This window comes from Acomys minous (assembly GCF_964271855.1).
Source record: "Acomys minous genome assembly, chromosome: 5".
NCBI lineage: Eukaryota > Metazoa > Chordata > Mammalia > Rodentia > Muridae > Acomys > Acomys minous.
This window is the reverse complement of record NC_140494.1, coordinates 122,103,140-122,118,209: the sequence shown is the minus strand read 5'-3', so window position 1 is coordinate 122,118,209 and position 15,070 is coordinate 122,103,140. Positions and strand designations below refer to the sequence as shown.

At 41.0% G+C, this 15,070-nt stretch overlaps 1 protein-coding gene across 3 annotated transcripts in view; it reads left to right on the top strand.

The window, feature by feature from the left end:
- The window catches only part of PIAS1 (protein inhibitor of activated STAT 1), a 113,634-nt gene that overhangs the window by 68,478 nt on the left and 30,086 nt on the right, over positions 1-15,070 (top strand). For all 3 annotated transcript variants that reach the window (XM_084781416.1, XM_084781417.1, XM_084781418.1), the window contains exons 5-7: positions 2,034-2,124; positions 3,038-3,172; positions 10,078-10,183. In XM_084781416.1, the coding sequence (XP_084637542.1) occupies positions 2,034-2,124; positions 3,038-3,172; positions 10,078-10,183 (332 nt within the window). The remainder of the gene's footprint in view (positions 1-2,033; positions 2,125-3,037; positions 3,173-10,077; positions 10,184-15,070) is intronic.

Below are 15,070 nucleotides of genomic sequence, written 5' to 3'. Positions count from 1 at the left end.
GACTCAACTTTTGTGGACCAGGCTGGCCTCGAACTCACAGAGATCTGCCTTCCTCGGCCTCCCAGAGTGCTGAGATTACAGGTGTGCACCACTGTGTCCAGCTTCTCAGCCACTTTTAATTAAATTTATCTCCAGATCTTTATGGAAAAAACTGCCTAAGCCATTTTGTACTGCTTTTGACATTTGTTGAGTCAGTCTTTGTGTCTTAATACAATCGTCCTCATTCTCCTTGTCTTTCCATCTTCCCATTGCTAAGCCTCTGTGTTATTTAAGATGTATGTGTTCTTTCTGGTATCTCATTATGAATTTTGATCTAAATCATGAAAAATAATTTGGTTATTACTAAACATCTAGTCAGTTTTCGCTTGTGGACCTCTTGCTCCCGCCCTTGTGAAGCATTTCACAGAAACTGTCTGCTGTTGGTCCCTCTTCTGCCTTCATGTTTTTCAAAAGCTAGAGTCACTGTATGAATTACTCTTTTCCTACAGGTGCAGGTATCGTAGTGCCTATGTTTGAATTTATTACTGCACTGGAATAATTATGAGCTGTGGCATCCTTTTATTATTGTAAGTCACTTGTAGTGACAGACTCCACCATTCTAGCACTCAGGAGGCAGAAGCAGGATCGCTACCAGCCTGGGTAGTAATCTGAGCAATCACCTGTCTCAAAAATAAAAACAAAAGTAGCAACACACACACACACACACACACACACACACACACACACACTCATGCTCTGACATGGCAAAGTGATTCCTTTACTTGCACATTCCAGCACTGCTTTCGACTGGCAGACTAAGGCCTCTCAGAGCAGATGACTACAGTGATGGCTCTGCTGCAGAATAAGCAGGGAGGGCCCAAAGTGCCACGAGCTCACTGGAAAAATGGGTTGAAGTACAGGTGTGTATTGGGGATAGAAAATAATTTCTTAAAGCTATTTCTCTTGCTCAATAAAAGTCAGCAGAATGAGAAGTTATAAATTTTGTAGTAAGCCTTGATTTTTCCCAAAAAATTATTCATTTAATTTTAAAAATGTTTTGTGAGTTTTTAAAACAGTGTTCTAATTTATGCAGAAGTAGCCCAAAGGCTGTGACTGTTCAGCATCTTTGATTCTCGTAGTGAAAGGGCTTCTTGGCTCACTGGTCAGGAGGGGTAGTGTCTACAGGGAAGAGCACAGCAGGCAGCCACCCAAGACAGGAGCATGCAAGCAATGGCATATGGGTTGAGCATGGTATGTTATGTATGTGTTTAGAAACGCACAGCAAGGGGGGTGGGCACGGGCACACACAAGGGTTGTTTTTACTGTGGCTGGGTTTTATGAGATTGAAGGACTGCTCCAAGAGACAACCGGATCCCAAGCAGTGTGAAGTGGACATGCACAGCACTTACACTCACTGCTGTAGAAGCAGGAGGCAGTTGTGAAATGCTTGCTCTCACTTGGAGTCACTCCAGACACCGAGAAGTAAATTGTTTACTGGCAATTCCTTACTGCTTCCTCTCCCCAGCGTAGACTCAGTCTGTTACAACTGCACAGAACCAGGAGGCAGCTGTGAAGTCCCTCCAGTATCAGAGTGTGCACTGTAGTTCTGTGCAGTTGTGACTCATAGCTCAGCTTTGTGTTTGTTTTTATTTGGTTTCGAATGGGTCCAGGTGTGGTTGGTCTGTGTGCATAAGTTTGCTGGACTTGCAGAATTTAAGTAGTAGATTTACACATATTCGTAGTAACTTGGAACACTATTATCTACTTAGATTTTATGCATTTGTGAGCTATGTAAATTCTTAATGTTTTTCAACATCTAGACTGACTCGTTTTCTTCCAGTTTGTTTAAAGCATCACAAATTTATACCTCTGTTCAAAGGTAAACTTTGTTTTAAAAGCCTGTTTGTCTATGTTTATTCTTCATGTAAAACATACTGTTTCTATTTGCTCTTTTTCTGTTTTAAAATTGATCATCTTTCAAGTTAACTATCAAATAAAAAATGTTAGAGGTTCTCTTTTAATAAGGAAAATTAAACTTGATCTTTGCTGTTTAGGTTTTGTTTGTCAGAAACCAGTTGTCCACAAGAAGATCACTTCCCACCCAATCTTTGTGTGAAAGTGAATACAAAACCTTGCAGCCTTCCAGTAAGTTCTAAAAGCAATTTTTGAATTACATTACCTGTGTGATTATTACATAAGTCATCTTAGATGTTTTTAATTACCATTTCTGAGACTAAGGATGCTTGGTGAGTAGTCAAGTGCCTGTTTAGTATAAAAAGACCCTGGGTTCAGCCACTCTACCACAGGAAGGAGACATTCTGTATGTATGTCTGTGTGTCATTATATGTGGCTAGGTGAGATTTGCTGACTTCAGTAAGCAGTTGTGGTATGAACCTGGAGAGAAAATTGTAGCATTTGAATTGCTCACAGTAGGTAGCATCAGTGTTATTCTGTGTTTATGGGAGATGTATTGTCAGTCGCAGCTATACGCCCGTGGGCCTGTATGCCCGTAGTAGAGTAGGGTTGGGATACTGCTGGGCCTTAGATGGGGTGAGGATGGGAGCTGTGTTTGTTTCCCTCAGAAAAGCTCCTTGTTTACTATGAACTCATTTTGATTCTTAGGGTTAAGAGACTTTGGATTTCTATTACAGATATTTTTCTCAGGGTTAAAATGAGGCTGGTAGGCTAGTTAGAGAGACCATTGCCTAGGTAACTCGTGTTTACTTCCTTACTTTTTCATGAGAACATTTGTAATTTCTAGCCTGTACTTTCTAAATTTTTTTTGTTTTGGTTTTTAAGAAATGGAAATGGGCTGGAGAGATGGCTCAGTGGTTAAGAGTACTGACTGCTCTTCCAGAGGTCCTGAGTTCAATACCCAGCAACCACATGGTGGCTCACAACCATGTAGAATGTGACCTAATGCCCTCTTCTGGCCTGCAGGTGTACATGTAGACAGAGCATTGTATACATAATAAATAAATACATCCTTAAAAAAAAAAGATAAAGAATGGAAACAATTGTGGAAATAATAGAAATAAATTATATTTTTTTTCCTTAGGGTTATCTTCCACCTACTAAAAATGGTGTGGAACCAAAGCGACCTAGCCGACCAATTAATATCACCTCACTTGTCCGATTGTCCACCACAGTACCAAATACCATTGTTGTTTCTTGGACTGCAGAAATTGGAAGAGTAAGTAAGCTTTTGTTTGTAGCTATTTTCCTGTCATAAGGAAAGGTTAATCACCATGGATGGCTCCCTAAGCTCATATGTGAATTATACTGTAAAAGAGTAGAAAAGGATTTTGTTTCAAAGTGAAACTTTAGCCTGTTCCTGTGGATCATGTAGGCTCCATTGGTTTTCAGTCAGTAATTGATCATAAGCTTCTTCCATGCTATTATATATTCTTTAGCAGCATTTTAAATGTCTATATCATACAATGATAGGGATATGCCACTATTTAGCCTGTTCTCTGATGTTGAGGACTTACTTTTGTATACTGCCCTGGCAGACCTACATAGCTTTGCATACATGAATGATTTTCTTATAGTAAATTCTCAGAAGTAGAATTTTTGAGCCAAAGAGCTTGAAGGATTTTGAAAAATTGTGTATGCATTGACAGATGGCTTTCCCCAAAGATGTAGAAAATGTGTTCTCTGATTTATAGTGTTTATTGGCATGCCTGCAAACACTATTATCTTTTTAAAATTCTTTAGCATTAAGTAAATGTTAGCATTTAGTACCCTTTTTGTTTTTTAGGAGAGTAAACATATTTGGTGTTTTTAACTACTTACATTTTGAATTTGCACCCATGTCCATTTTTCTTCTGTTCTTAGTTTTTTTACTAGGCTCAATGTGTTGAACTCACCCTTTATTACATCTTTAAATATTTGTCTGTAGTTCCTTAGTTTTTTATTTCTGTGATAATTTACATGTAGATTTAAATTTTCATGGTACCAAACATTAACCAGTTCTTTGCTTTGTAGTCTTCCCCTTCCCATACTATACTGTTCAATCTATCCATGCTTCTCAAAGCTGATATTAATAAGCTAGACTACTAGACTACAAAGGTTTCTTGTTTGATTTGGTTGGGTTTGGTTGGGTTTGGTTTGGTTTGGCTTGGTGGTTGTTGTTTTTCAAGACAGGGTTTCGAGACAGCCTTGGCTATCCTGGAACTACTCTGTAGACCAGGCTGGCCTCAAATTCACAGAAGTCTGCCTGCCTCTGCCTCCCTGAGTGCTGGGATTATAGGTGTGTTGCATAGGCTATGAAAATTTCTTGTTTTATCTTTAAATATTTAATTCATTTTTAGTTCATACTATTTTCACTTGTTAGTGAAAACACCACTAAGTAAATGGTAGTTCTGAAGCCACCATTATTTTTACATACATAATTTTTTTGAACCTTACTTTTTTTTAAGATTATTTATTTATTTATTTATTTATTTATTTATTTATTTATTATATATACAGTGCTCATTTTTCATGTACACCTGCACACCAGAAGAGGGCATCAGATCTCATTATAGATGGTTGTGAGCCATCATGTGGTTGCTGGGAATTGAACTCAGGACCTTTGGAGGGACAGGCAGTGCTCTTAACCTCTGAGCCATCTTTCCAGCCCACATACATAATTTTTTATATTCTGCTTCTGTTTCTGAATTTTCTCTCCACCGTTTCTTAGTCTTGCATTCATTTTCTAGGATAATTTTTAAAAATATTGTTTAAAAATTATTGTAGCTTTTTAGTGTTAACCCTGCTATTCATGAGTTAACGTATACTGACTGTTTTTTATATACTACATAATGCTGCTGTGATGAGAACAAATCCTTGTTTCCCGGGGTCTGAGATCTGGGGCTTCACGCATATACAGAAAGAAATGTCCATCTCTTTATGTCCTTTAAAGTGGAAGTGGCTGGTGGTCGCAGTGTAGTTGAGTACTTGAGGAGAGAGAGGTCAGGGAAGGGCTTCCCCGAGGAAGCAGTGGCTGAGAGAAAAGCTGGGAGGGTGATAGGGCAAAGTTCAGAGGAAACAGCTGCTCTGTGCAGCAGTGAGCCTCATCTTTCCCAAGCAACTGAAAAGGCTTCACTGTGACTGAGGTGCAGTGAGAGGAAATAGCCTCAGGGACCTTTCTGGGGAGTAAGACAAGGCTCGTTCACGCAGGGCTTTGTAAGAAATGTCAAAGGTAAGCATGTTCTCTTTTTAGGCAGAGTTTACATGTTTCTCTTTAGCGTGATTAAGTAGTTGGGATAGATGCCAAACATCATACAGCCAGCTGGTACAGACGTGTTCGTGGGAGCCTAGCCTAGAGTGACTACGGAACAACACCCAGTGTCAGTAGTGTCTTGCCTTCACACAAATGAACTCAGAGACACAAAATAACTGTGTGAGTGGAGAGCACACAGGTGATGTCAGCAGGAAGTGTTCAGTTGTGATGATGGGCTGGAGGCAAGCTATAGGGATGGTAAATTACAAGCCTGTCTGTCGCTCAGGGGAGCAGATGAGCTGGAGGAACTGGGAGATTGAAAATTCCTTGTCTTAAAGGGAGAGTTTAATGTGTCTGGATGGTGGCAGGAATCTGTAATAGCTGGCTTTGTAAGTCCTGCATCCTTTTCAGTTCCTGTGTTGGTTTTATTATTGCTTTTTCTAGTGTATCTTTCGTTCAATTATATTTTTATGGTTATTTATTGTTGGCTTATTCAGAAGCTACTTGTTTGTGGATATTTCCTACTTAAGTTCACATATTGATTTGTTGTTGTTGTTGTTGTTATTGTTTCCTTAGTCTTTCCAGGAAGGTAATATTTAGTTTGAGACTGTCATTTATACAAATGGTAATATATAACATATGCCTCACTTATTTCTTCTACTGGCTGGAACTTTTTAAACATAACATAGGTGCTAGTGAACACCTTTGATTTTTTTTTTCCTGTTTTAAGAATACTACTACTATTAAAATATTTTGTATTAGAATGGCCTGCGTGCATACACAGGCATGTTTTGAGTATATGAACAAACAGAAGCCAGAAGATGCCAACAGTTCCTCTTTTGTCACTATTTGATGTAACTCTGAGGTGAGGTAGCCTGACCTAGCCTGGAAGCCAGCAATTCCCCAGCAATTCTCCTGTCTCCACCACTAGTTACTAAGATTGGTAAGAATATCTTCCCTGCCTTATGGCCAGGTGTGATGGCACACCCCTTTAATCCCAGAACTCCCAGAGGCAGAGGCAGGCAGATCTCTGTGAGTTTGAAGCCAGCCTGGTGTACAGTGTGAGTCTAGGACAGCCAGGGCTATACAGAGAAACCCTGTCTTGAAAGAAAAGAAAGGAAGAATTAAGGAGGAAGAAAGAAACCTCCTGCCTAAACTCTCTTCCTCAAGTGCTCATAGCCCCCTGCGTCCCACCATGAGGAGTTTAGGTTTGCTTGCTTGGTTGTTTTGTTTTTAGGCAGGATCTCAGTATGTAGTTTTAGCTGGCATGCAATTTATGTAGACCAGGCTGCCTGGAACTCACAGAGATCCACCTGCCTCTGCTTCCTTAGTGCTGCGATTAAAAGCATGTCGCATCATGCCCAGCCCTACCATTAGTTTGAACTTAATTACATTAATGATACACTTACAATATTTCTTTTTTACAAAATTACTTTATTAGAAATGGGCTTTGAGAGCTAGGAGTGTAATTCAGTTCGTAAACTAGCATGCATGAATTTCACGGTTATATTCCATAAACTGGGCATGGTGACACAGACCTCCTCTCCAGTAGTCAGAAGGTGGAAGCAGGAGGATCAGAAGTGCTTTGGCTTCATAGCAACTGTCAGTCCATCTTGGAATATGCAAGACACTGTCCAATAACAAAAGCCAACAGAAAGGAATTTTGAATTTTATCCAAAAATTTCTGAAACCTCTCAGGATTCTATTTTTCCCTTTTTACTAATTCATGTGTCACCATTGTTTCTATTGTATAGTTCCCACCATAACTTTAGAACAAAAACAACAACAAAAGGTGCTTTGGGTGTGTGTGTGTGTGTGTGTGTGTGTGTGTGTGTGTGTGTGTGTGTGTGTTATAGATTACAAAGGAAGAAATGAGAAGAAGGGAGAGACTATGGTGATTTGTATGTAGCATTAGAGGAAAGAGGGAGATCTCTTCCTTTGGGAGTCTTCCAGACCACAGAGATGGGAGAGCTCTTTTTAAAGGGTAGATTAGAGGCCTTTTTAAATTTTTTTAATTTTATTTATTTATTTGGTTTTTTGAGGCAGGATTTTTCTGTGTAGCCTTGGGTGTCCTGAACTCACTTTGTAGACCAGGCTGGCCTCGAACTATAGCAATCAGCCTGCTTCTGCCTCCCAAGTGCTAGGATTAAAGGCATGCGCCACCATGCCCAGCTTTAAGGCCTTTTTTCTTTCTTTCTTTCTTTTTTTTTTAAACACAGAAAGGAAATTAGTTTTCTAAATCTTGGATGATAGTAATTACATTAGTTTAAAATCACTAGTTTAATTCAGCTTGTGAGGATGCTCTGAAGAGCTTCTGCCGAATGCCTCGCTCTCTTATAGATGGATGGTATATACCTGGCCTGGTGCTACAGGGCTGCAGTTCCAGCTACTCAGGAGCTTGAGGCAAGAGAATCTCAAAGTTAAAACCTGCTTGATCAGTTCTAGATTAGCCTGTGTAACATAGTGAGATCTGTCTGAAAATGAAAAGTGGAAACTAGGCTATAGTCATCCTAGAAGAGGGATTGCCTAATAAACAGGAACCCTCGTGAAACCCTAGTCCCAAGAAAAGGGAGGTCAGGGAAGGCGAGGCAAAGAAGAAGAAATAAGTAGACTCCATACAGTTCCTAAAGGGGAGAAGCATATTGTAACTTCTTGTTCTACTCTACGGCATTTTGTTTTATTTAGCACTATTAAGCTTTCACTAGGAATGGAGAAATCCTTTGGCCACTACTGTAAAGGGGGACAGAAGAACTAGATGTTGTTTTGATTATGGAGAAAGTATCTTATGAACTTAAACAATTTTGAAGACTTTGGGGAAAGTACAGACAAAATTAACAATGTGAGATGATATATAAAAGGTTGGGCCTAGGTAGTGCCTTGAGGGGCCAGCAGGAACACTGACAACTTAGCCACTGCTGTTCAGGCGGATCTTAGTTTGCAATGCCTCCTTGTGACATCGGTACAAGTGGAATTTCATTCCTGGCATTCTTGTAGCTTTTGTTTTCTTCTTTGGTTGCATGTTTCAACTAGAGCACACATACCTTTTCACTGAACCTGTGCTTTTTTACTTGATTTCATCATAAATACTAATAGAAAGCCCTGGGGTGATTCCAGGTTTGACGGTTGAAGCTGTCAGTCCAGAATTTCAGTGTTAACTAGCATCTCTCCAGTTTGTTTGGCCTGAAGCATTAAGCAAGCAAAGAGTGATGGTGAACGGGGTTTGGTTTTCCTGCTAAGGGGCACTTATCACTTCTATGTTAGATTAGTAAGTGTGTGCTTTAAAATATAGGGACATTATAAACTTACTTGTTCCTCTTCAAAATACTGTAAAATGTACTAATGAAAGTAAATTTGCTGTTTGCCACTTTAGGTTTTTTGTTGTTGTTTTTTCAAAAAAAAACATGCAGTATGAAAAGACAGGTTTCTGACTTTCATAGAAAATGTGGCCTTTTGGGAGGGTTCTGTGGGGTGTGCCCTTTAGTTGCAAGAGGCAGGTACATATTTAAAAATGTAAAACTAATGCTGGGAAAGTAGCTCAGTGTCGGAGTGCCTTCTTTTTCTTTGGGGGTAGGGGAGAAGGTTGAGACAGGGTCTCTCTGTGTATCCTTGGCTGTCCTTGATTCTGTAGACCAGGCTGGCCTTGAACTCACAGTGATCCACCTGCCTCTGCCTCCCGAGTGCTGGGATTACAGGTGTGTGCCACCACGCCTGGCGGCAGGAGTGCCTTCTTAATGTGTGAGGCCCTTACTTCAGTTCCTAACACTGCAGGCTAGATAGATGGATTGACAAACGGACGGACTGGAGTGTTCACAGGGCTGGTCTATGAGATTCTAATACATTCTGATGTATAGAGGAATTGGTGGAACTTTGTGGTCCTTGTTCATACAGTACTGCCTCTTGGCATCCTTGCCCTTTCTTCTTGGTTTCTACTGTCTGGACCATTCAAGCAGTCACATGATGATAAGCATATTGCGTGATCTGTGCCTCGGGTTCATCAGCCCTTAAAAATGGAGCAGTACCTTTGTCCTCCTATAGGTTTCAGGCAAAGTTGAAATGAAGTCTGCAGTAGTTATCAGGAGGCCATTGAAACTGTTGCTATAAGGAAGTCTCCGCTTTCTCACCTCTTTTCAAGTGTCTTGATCTGCTTGATCCCAGCAGCAAACAGAAGATCCTTCTCATTTAGACCTTTCCCTCCCCTCTCTTCATAGTCTTGACCCTTTTTTCTTCCTCCCTCTTAGGCATGCACCTTCTCGCTCGGCTTAGCTTGCTAGCTGTTTCTCACACCACCTTCTCAGCCAGCCCTGCTCATCTTCAAGCCAGAGCTTCTCTGTGCAGCTTTCTTCCTGCTTCACTGCTTGATGTGCACATGGCTCAAGTCAAGTGTCTTTAGGATCTAGCGGCTCCTGAGGCATAGTGAAGCACTAAATAAGTAGACTAGAAACCCATCTCGTTGGTAGTATTTAATAGGTACTATTTTGTAGAGTATGTGTTACCTACTAAATACAGTTTATGATACCTTCAACATCTTAACAGCCCTGGTTTATATTTAGCCTTAATAGTGTTCCTTCATGGAAGAACTCTTAAATCTGTTAACTTCAAACACTCAGTGCCGTAGAGCTCGCCCTGGGTTGAAGTTCTCAGCTTGACACTTGAGTGCTACAAGTTAGGGTGGTCTCTTTACTTCTCTACCTCAGCTTCCTCATCCACACACACAAATAGGTTTATAACCGCCTCAGCAGCCTGTCGATCAGAATTCACCTAAACACCCACAGCAGTGCTTGACATAGTAGGCACTGTGGAAGTGTTAGTGTTCTTTCCCTGTCACTGTGCGGTTAATAGATGTGCTGTTTACTTAAATATGTGATTGGTTTTCTACATCTTTTTTTTTCCAGACCTATTCCATGGCAGTATATCTTGTAAAACAGTTGTCCTCAACAGTTCTTCTTCAGAGGTTACGAGCAAAGGGAATAAGGAATCCGGATCATTCTAGAGCTTTAAGTACGTATGATAAACTTACTTCATATATGCAGCTAAACTATCTTGGTAAGGTTAGAGTAGTGTTTGTTTGTTATTTGTTTTTCTCAACTCAAGTTTTAGTGTTTTTGTTGTTGTTGTTGTTGGTTTTGTTTTGTTTTTTTAAACCAGAATCTATTGTGGAGGATTAAAAACTCCAAGAACCTAGTATTGTGAGCTTGTAAATTAAGGCCTAAGGATAGTTTTAATGTCTTTGCCATGAACTATATTTGGTGATCTGCGTTTTACAGATCTTATTATTTACTTTGTAAAGTTACTTCTTGGACACAGTATTTTATTACAACCTCATAAACCAGTCTTTAAAGAACTTTAGGAGATGGAAAGGAAATCTTGGTGTGAACTTCAAGAACACTATTTTGGTTTTTAAGACTATCTTAGATCCAGGAGAAATACATAGAACTATATGGTGGCTTTCTCCTTGCTTTACGAAAGGAAAAGAAATCAGTGGGGTGGCAGAAAGACGTGTGTTCCCTTGGACTTGTTTCTTCATTCCTTGGTGTTTTATCCTTGTCCGTAATAGTAGGCTTGTAACACATTTTTTTTTTTTAAATTTTTTTGAGAATTTCATCCATGCATGTAATGACTCCCTCATTCCCCCAACACACACACACAGCTCCACCTTAGGTATTCATTTGATGTGTTAAAATTGAAATTTATATGGACTTCCTGGTTTCAAGTTTGGAGCATGGCTTTCCTAAAGAGATAGTTGGAGTTCTTCCTTGATTCTCTTGCCAGAGGTGTAGGCTTTTTGTAGGAGAACTTAGAGGCAGAGGTTTGGTACTTAGAAAGCAGCACATTGCATTCAGGAACACGGTGGCTAGCCTTGACTCTAGCTTAGGCTGGCTTCAAACTTGCTTTGATCCTCCTGTTTCAGTGCTGGGCTTACAGCCTGAACCGACACACCCTACACTTGGAGCTCTACAACTGAGTTCATAATAGCTAAGGTCAGCTGCCTCACAGCTCCCGTGTAGCAGAGTGCCTGCAGACTAGCAGATCCCACTAGCCCTGCCTGATGAGCAGAACACTAGTGGTACTTCGCTGCAGGTTTTTTTCCCCCCTGTACTAAAAGGATCCTTTTGAAGATGCAAATAGCTGGGCATGGGGCACTCCTGTATCCTCAGCTATTCAATGGGCTGAGGCAGGAGGATGTTTCAAACCAAGAGCCAGAAGAGGAGCTAAAATGAAAGCACCATATGTGGATGTAGGAGAATGGAGGCACTATGAGTCAGAGACAAGAAGTAAGTGAGGATCCTGACAAAAGAAGAAAGAATAGACATCTCTTTCACAGCCTAGCTGACGTTATCCCTTACTGACAGTCTTTATTCTTGCCTTTCATTATTAGATCTCAATTAATCAGAAAACATAATGGTGTTATGTGATAAACTGTGGAAAAGACAAATACCACAGAAGAAGGCAGGTGAAGCTTTTGGATTGAACCACAAAGTAGGCTGTGTGTATAGGCTCTCCATCCTTCTGCACCTGCACTAGAGTGCCTCGGAAAGTCCTGTAGGAGGGCTTGGGTTGGAATTCTGGGAACCCATCCAGCTACTGTTGAGCAGCAAGACTGCCTAACTGCAGAGATAGTTACTTTGCATCCTGACATCTTGGTAGTCTGAGGGAGAGTTTTATGGCAGTTCTATTTTATTTTTCTTGTTGGCCAGGTGAATGAATGAAACATTAGTTGGATTTGACCAGTATTAAATATATTGCAGGCCAGGTGTGGTGGCACATACCTTTAATGCCAGCACTCAGGAGGTAGAGATAGGCGGATCTCTGTAAGTTCAAGGCCAGCCTGATCTACAGAGCAAGTTCCAGGACAGCCAGGCCTGCACTGAGAAACCCTGCCTCAAACAAAACAAAACAAAACAAATATATATACTGCAGTTGACTAAAGACATTTACTTCTATTTTACCTGTAAAGAAATAACTTTTCCCAAAAGTTATGTAAGTAAAATACTGTTTTAAGTTACATAAAAAATGTCACTTCTCAGGAATTTCTGCTTACATTTGATTGTAAGTTGTTATTAATCTTGTAAGGAAGGTCTGCTAACTGATTTGTTAGTCATGTCTGTGTACAATACGGTTCTTGGAATAAGTTTGGTAGTATTTAGAATTCAGACTTTTCATTGAGAAAATTCTTTGGGCCTGAGAAATGGTTCAGCTGGTAAAGGCTAAGCTCACAACCAAAATGTCAAGAGAAAAATAAATTGAGTTCTGTATTTTTACAAAGAAATTAAATGAAGAGCCTGCTGTGTTCTAGGAATAGCAGCACAGCATTACACAAGACCACACCTTCTCAGTATCTCCCAAAAGTTTACAATCCAAAAGGAAAGACAGACCTAAGTCAGTACTGAATTGTAGCTGTGATGTGTGCCTTGAGGATGGAGGCCGGGACTGAAGAGATACTGCAGGGGATTCTAGTCCTCCGCTCTGGGATGCAGAGGACAGTATTGGGGTTGGGAGAAGAGGGTGCATTGTCATTAAGCCCCTGGATAGGAAGGGATATGCCAGAGAAACTAGAGTATAGAAAAAAATAAGAAGCCAGGTGCCATGGCACACACCTGTAACCCCAGCACTCGGGAGGCAGAGGCAGGCGGATCTCTGAGTTCGAGGCCAGCCTGGTCTACAAAGCGAGGCCAGGACAGAGAAGGCTACACAGAGAAACCCTGTTTCAAAGAAGAAAAAAAGAAAAGGATGAGAAGAGTGTGGGATGGGGAGAGCTGTGTAAATTCATAGATGCAGTAGAGGGCTATGGTAGAAATCCATTAAAGGATTCCTTTTTTGTTGTTTGGTTCGGTTTCGGTTTTTCAAGACAGAGTTTCTCTGTAGCTTTGGCTGTCCTGGAATTCAGTCTGTCGATCTGGCTGTCTTTGAACTCAGAAAGATCTGCCTATTGAGTTTTGGGATTAAAGGTGTGTGCCGCCACCACCCGGCTGTGAAAGGATTCTTAAACAGAGGAAGACACTCTCAGATGTGATGACCTGATCATCAGCTAGAAGATGAACAATGTGGACCAAGCCTGGAGCCAGTTAGGATCCTTTCACTTAAAAAACAAACAAACAAACCCAAGTTTATTATTATTGTATATATGAGAGAAAGGGTGTGTGTTAGCATGTTGGGGTGGAAGTCAGAGGACATCTTTGGAGGCTGGTCTAGGGGCTGAACTCAGGTCAGAGCTGTGGAGCAAGTATCTTAACCCTATATATATCTCACTGGCCTGCATTCTTATCCCTACATGTCATATTAGTGGTATTCTCTGAAGTACAAATGGTGTTTAAAAGGTGAGATTGTGAAGGAGCTGGCTGCCCTTTCAGATCTGTGGTGTTTGAGATGTGAGTGCACGGAAGGTGCCAGTGCTCAGAAACAGCAGTACAGGAGCTGGCCACCTCACTGTCTGTCACTTGGATTTCTAGTCCCTCTTGTCTCCTTAGGTTTCCTGACAGCTCTCTTATTAAGTCTTTCTCATACCTTAAACCCCTACTTCTTGCTGGGTGTAGTGGTGCACGCCTTTAATCCCAGCACTTGGGCAGAGGCAGGTGGATCTCTGAGTTCAAGACCAGCCTGGTTTACAAACTGAGTTCCAGGACAGCCAGGGCCAGACAGTGAGACATTGTCTCCAAAAATCAAAAACAAAAAACCTCTGCCTCTTGTTTGTCCTGTTGCTCTCAGCAAAGGTGCTCTGCATTGCTGTGTCCTCCTCTCTGACTCACAGTGTTTGAGCTCCATAGTCCCCCTGAATGTGCTCAGGTGCTGACCACAGCGGTGTTCTCACTGCTCTGTCTAAAGCATTTCCACCTTGAAAACTTTGCTGCATTTGATTTCAATCTCTTTCTCCTTGAAATTGTCTCCTCCCTCTTCTGACCTCAACCACCTTTCTTCAGTGGACTCTTGGAGAGAAGCCGCCTAATGCTGGGCATGGTGACCTTTAATCCTAGCAGAGGGAGAGAGGTAGACTGTGAGTGAAGAGGCTATGTAATGAGACCCTGGGGGTGCTAGTGGGAGTAGATTGAATATTTTCTCTGGAATTCTGTGTTTGTCCTACTTTTTACATCCACTGTTATGCTTAAACGAGTCCAGCTTCAGATTGCGTAAGCTGACTGCCTTCACCTAATATTGCTCCACTTCATCAGAGTCAAGAATTTAAAACTCCTCTAGTTTTGCCACCTGGCAACCTAAACCTTTCTCAAATCTGTTTGTCTTTTGTCATTGCCCTCATTTAAATCCTTAATCTTGTCTTTCTCTTTAGTACCTCAGCCCTAAATGATGTATTAAAGCATTTCTCTACTTTCTCAGCTTTTCTTGTCTCCTGGTAGCAGCCTAACTTATTGATGCACATCTGATCTTACCATTCTCCATCATCCCTGAACTCCTGACACCAGCGGAATAAAATTTCCAGCTTCCTTAGAGTGACATACAGCACAGATGTGGCCCCTTTTCATCGTGTTCTCTCCCTCCCATCCTGCTCAGTGCTGCAGTGCTCTCCATGCCTCAAACCTAGCTGCTCCTACTTTTCACTCCAGGGATCCTTTGTTTCCCAAACTCTTCAGGGTCTCTTGACTCCCATCTTGTGTGGACCTCACTGAGCATCATCTCCTTCTATTGGCTTTCATCGCTTGGAGTTCTCACTACCTCACACACTATTTTGACATAGTAAACTCACATTTTGTTGTCATTGCTCTTGTTTGTGACATCACATTTGTAATCTTCCTGCTACACCTTCCCACATGCTAAGAGTATAGACATACGCTTTTAATCAGTGATTGGGAAGAACTGTAGAGTGAGAATCAGGCTCAAAGCCTTTTGTTTCCTGTCCTATAATGGAATGTTAGGTTTAGTGTGTTTAGTTTTTTT